Source organism: Protopterus annectens, chromosome 4.part1 (assembly GCF_019279795.1).
Source record: "Protopterus annectens isolate FY-2018-M chromosome 4.part1, PAN1.0, whole genome shotgun sequence".
Classification (NCBI taxonomy): domain Eukaryota; kingdom Metazoa; phylum Chordata; order Ceratodontiformes; family Protopteridae; genus Protopterus; species Protopterus annectens.
In genome coordinates, this window is record NC_056734.1 from 748895973 (window position 1) to 748901420 (window position 5448).

Below are 5448 nucleotides of genomic sequence, written 5' to 3' on the forward strand. Positions count from 1 at the left end.
CTACTTAGTCCAGCATTAATAGCTGTGAATAAATAAATAATAGAGTCAGTACAGTGATGTACAGGGATAAAGCCCTGACTTTGGCCCAGCCGTTCCTGATTCAAGTAGTGGCTCAGGCGACTGATGGAGTGGCAAGGAAGGGACGGCATTACCTGTCCTAGGTAGGAGGATACTAGTTAGTATGCTTGCTAAGGGGAGGAATGGTCCAAAGAGGAGAGATGGCCTTAGATGTAATTAACGACTGTGAGTAGCAGGAAAAGGGAGTGAATAGGACATAAAAAAAAATCCCACCTAAATGGAAGCACAGTTGAGCTAAGCCCACAGGTCTGAGTGGACCAAAAATGAAAGAATCAATCAATCAATCAATCAATCAATCAATCAATCAATCAATCAATAAATAAATTCTCAGCTTTAACATAGAACATTTCTCAAAGCACAAATGGAATTTTGTTTTCAAAAACTGTAAGCAGTAATGAAGAACAATGCCAGAATATCTGATTTAATTTAAGCTGTTTTAAATATTTAAAATATAAAAAAACAATAGTGAAGAAAAGTAAATCTCTGCTGATACTATGACATGCAATTTAGATTTATTAATTCACTTAGTTTTATGAAGGTATATTGCCTCTTTGCATTAGATATGCCCGTGTATTCATATCTGGTTTCAAGAGAATAATGTAGCACTTTGGAAGAAATATACAACAAAGCAATCCTGCACTGGATGACAAAATGGCAAATATCTCCACAGCAACTGAATAGATTCCCTTTGCACTGAGATATGCTGGTACAAACGAAACCCATACAGAAATGAATGAAAGCATGCTGAATGTAATATATTTGGCTTCATTAAAACTATCAGGCAGCTTTCTTGCTAAGAAAGCAACTATAAAACATATATTTCCTAAAACTCCAAGGTAACCAAGCATGCAATAAAACATGATCCCTGAACCTTCATTGCATTCAATTACAATCTTATCCTTGGTAGATTTCATATTCTTTTCTACAAATGGTGGTGCAGTAGCCAACCAGATTGCATCTATAAGAACCTGGATAACAAGACTAAGAAGGAGTACATAAGCTGCAGTTCTGGGCCCCATCCATTTCCTTAGTTTGCTTTCTGGTTTAGTGGCATTGAAAGCAATCACCACCGTAATAGATTTTGCAAGCACACATGCAATGCAGAAGCAAAACACAGTGCTAAAGACAACTTGTCGGAGCATACAGGTTACTGCAGTAGGCCTGCCAATGAATATCAAGGAACTGAGAAAGCATAACATGAGGGAGAGCAGAAGAAGGTAACTGAGTTCACGATTGTTGGCCTTCACGATTGGAGTATCATGATATCTGACGAATAAGCACAGCACAGAGATAGTAACTAAGCAACAACAAGTAGATATTGCAGTGAATATGGCACCCAGGGAGTCATCATTAGAAAGAAATTCTGTAAATCGAGGAAAACACCTTTCATGTTTATAGCTGGACCATTGATCTTCAGGGCACTTTATGCAAACAGCAAGATCTGTTAACATAAAAAAGGAAAATAGAATAAATATTAGTGAGTGCTACTGAAAGCATATCATATTAACTTACAAACCAGAAAGGAAACTAAAATTTCAGAAAAGAATACAATGCTGATCTTCACTCTGAACCTTCATTTGCTCTAATATGATTACCTCTTATACTATGGAATAAGCTGCAGACATTTGGAAGAGTTAATAGCAATTTTTTGCAGTATGGAAATTATTATGAAGTAGAAGGAACTGTACTTTTAAATAAGGTACATTTGAGAGCTATATTTATGGCCAGTTTATTTTTTAATAATGATACAGTTAAGTAAAGATGAGTCAATGGGATGCACATGATTTAGATTCAGTTTTAAATCTTTTTATATTTTACTGGCCATTTTGCAGTGGGAGGGGAGCAATGAGTTGAAAATGATTTTCTCATATAATAGTTTGCTCATAGACAAAATAATTGAGTTGATACCAAATAGCCAAATGAAGTACATGAAAAATGTACTGGATTTTTCCAGCAGTGAATCAGAAAATATATAAAAGGCCACAAATATTCCTTTTATAGCCCTTCCAAAATAATTGTGTAGTATTTTGGACTGCATGTGTCCTTTATCCTTCTCCCACAAGTAAACCACTTGAAAAGGAAATTCTTAAATATTCTAAAGGCTTATATATTTTTTTTGTTACTTAATAGTTACTTGGTCATTAAGAGTACATCAGGAAACATTAATCACCAGTTCTCCTGTATGTTTGGATGACCCCCGTGCATTCTGATCCAGCAGTGAATAAGACCCTCTGTTGTTTGTTTTTGTTTGTTGTTAAAACATTTTAGTGATATCATTATGTAAGCTAAGCAGTATAAAGTTTTGTGCACTTCAAAGATAAATGTGTTGGGGCATTGTACGAGTGTAGATGTAGATAAGGAATACATTACTGTGAAGCCATGTAATTGTACTTCAAATTTGTACCATTTAATTGGGTGTTACTATTTGGTTTAGAAGGCATGCCTTGATATATTAATCCTACCATATCTCCAACAAAACTATTCTTGTGTAGCATCCAGTGTTAGTGATGATTTGCTCCTGTTAGAGTTGAACTGTTAATTCCATTCATTTTTTTTCTTATTAAAAAGAAAAACATTATCTCCAGATAGATCCCTAGGGACTCACAAGCTGAATACATTTAACAAAATAATTCCTCTGTATAAGATTAAATATCAGGTAATAGGTCTGTAAAGGACACCTTCTTTGTTCCTAGATGACCAATCAAAATTTCTCAATGTTCTGATTGCTTTCTTACCAAAATTTCTCTCATTTGGACAGTTATACCTTCAGTGTATGATATTATCAAAAATTCCTGGATTTAATAAACAGAAACTCCATAAATCTGCAAAGGGACTCAGCATTTTTTACCTTTTATGACAAACAAATTGCTGCTTCTTGCACTACTTCTCTGGTATATCATTCTCCATTGAAGTTTGACCATTACCATGTGACTTTCTCCTTTAAATTCCCCAAAACTCCTACATCAAATCCTGCTGAATTTAACAATGCAAACATGCCAACCTCAACATACTCTGTGATAAAATTGCAAAATTCACTTATGACTTTGTCCCCTGACCTTAATACAACAGGAAGTTTCACTACAAAATTCTACACCAATTTAGAAAAAATATATGGAGCTAGTGGTCCCTACCAGAACCAAGTTATCATGGGAAGTTCAAAAATAAACCACACTGCTAGTCTACCATCATATATAACCTAGACAACAAAAGAAAGAAACTCCTTAAATTATTTATTAGACTCAAAATCCCTCTTTTCAATTATAATATCAAAAGCTTTATAAAAAACAGTAAAGAACACTATCAGGTCCAGTAAATGAGCCTATGAACTTAGGCTGAACTCTAAAGCCAAATGTAATTATACATCCTTCTTTAACTATGTTAGAACACACACAAAATGTACCCTGCATTGCTCTCAGTGTATTCATAATGATGACTCCTATTCTACTTCAATAGACAGACCCCAGGATTCATGAAACTCCATGCAGGAATAGTGCTATTCCTGCATGGAGCAGATTGTGCCTATGTAGAACAGCAGTGTGCCTTACATAATAATGAAGGCACCCTGCTGTATTCTCTATGAGTGCAGGGGGCATGTCTGAGCATTGTTTGCACAGTACACATGTCCCCTACACTTTAGAATTGCCGTACGGCAATTGCAAAGCAAGTAACAGTGTTTGCGGACACTGTTATCATAACATAACAGTGTCTACAGACAAAACACACAAAAGCACAGCCCCCCACAATGGTCCAGCACACATAATGTTCAGAATGGTATGCCAGTGTACATGCTGACATACCAAATAGGTAAGCATGTTCCTGAGAATTCCCCCACGTATGATGTAGTCATCCAGATGTCCTGCCATAACATGCAGAAAGCAGTGTGCATACCCCTACAGTAAATAAAAAAAAATGTTTATTTTTTTTTTTTCTGTCCCTAATAATGTTTAAGCATAGCTAAGTGGATGTGCGTGATGCGCAGCTGTGTATACCATAGCTGAAACATCCAAAGGAGCTAAATAGAAACGTACAGCCGAAACAGCCACAGTGAAATAGTATAGAGGTTAGAGCATTCGCCTAGCAAATAGTCCTTTATGGTTCGAGCCCCAATGCAGTCCATACATTTTTATGTGTGAAAGCAGTAAAAGTATCTTTTTTATAAATAGATAGTGAATAATATATCTGAAGAAAACAAGGCACAGAAACGTGACTGAAAGCATAAAATGTTAAAACTTTAATGAGGTATGTGCTTTCACACCAAATATTAGTGCTTCATCAGACCATATAAAAAAACTACATCAGAAAACACTTTTAATATAGTCACTCTAGTTCAAAGCAGCCAATAAACATCAGAGAAGAGTTAAAAACTTAGCTTCAGCTATCATTTAAATTGACATTGTACTTACAGTGCAGGTTTAATATAAACCCTGTCATTTAGACCTAGGTATTTATCATCTTGCCATAAAATAATCCAATGCAATTCTCTGCTTTCAGTAAAATTTTTCACATCACCTCCATGTATATTTTCAGAAATAACTTCAACAACTTAAAATCTAATGCCATGTTCATTTTCATTCTGCATGCCTTGTCTGGCTAGTGCATTTTTGGTGCCACCATTCCTAATACAATTCATATGCTCCCTGACTCATTCCATCAGTAACCTGCTAGTTTTTCCTACATAGAACCAGTGGCAAACTGTGCATGTCACCAGATAAATCAAATTCCTGGTTCAATAGGTAGCTTTAACTTCAAATTTATACTCAAACTGGGTTTGAGTTAGAACTGAGTGAAGCTGTTAATGCTAAATACTGTGAACTAACTGACATGTTTGGTGATGATTTTTTGCATAAGATGGATGGTATGATGGATAATACTATTTCATATGAACAGTGACTAAAAACACAAAAGCCAAAGAAGTTAAATAGAGACACTGTTGATTTCAGACAAGGGAATGTATTTACCTGGCCTAGAAACAATATGTTGAACAGTAACTTGGCCAATAACATAACTTCTGAGAACAGTGTTACTAGTGTTGAAACTGTGCTGCTAATACTGCTGCAACCAGACATACCATCCACTTCCCATTCTACTGTTGAGGGCCCTTTAGTTACTTGTGGCCTCATCAAACCACCAGATGTGTGGAGAAAGACAGTCCAGAAAACAGGTTCCAGCTCTCTGCCACTACCACTGACCATCAAGCAGAAGGAGCCTATATGTCAGTCTCGCTCACACAGCAGAAGGAGGAACAGGCATTGGCAAGAGGAAGACCAGCGAATGATAAAGAGAATGTGGCAAGAGAAAAACAATCGTTAATACACAATATTTCTAAGAAATGTTTAACAGCTGCTCAGATGTCACTTTTAAGTTGTGGTT

The 5448-nt window shown here is 36.0% G+C and overlaps 1 protein-coding gene across 1 annotated transcript; it reads right to left on the reverse strand.

Moving 5' to 3' along the window:
- Positions 1–608: 608 nt before the first annotated feature.
- On the reverse strand, positions 609–1529 carry LOC122801292 (vomeronasal type-2 receptor 26-like). The gene has a single exon (XM_044070839.1). The coding sequence runs from the start codon at positions 1527–1529 to the stop codon at positions 609–611; it is 921 nt and encodes a 306-aa protein (XP_043926774.1).
- Positions 1530–5448: the final 3919 nt, after the last annotated feature.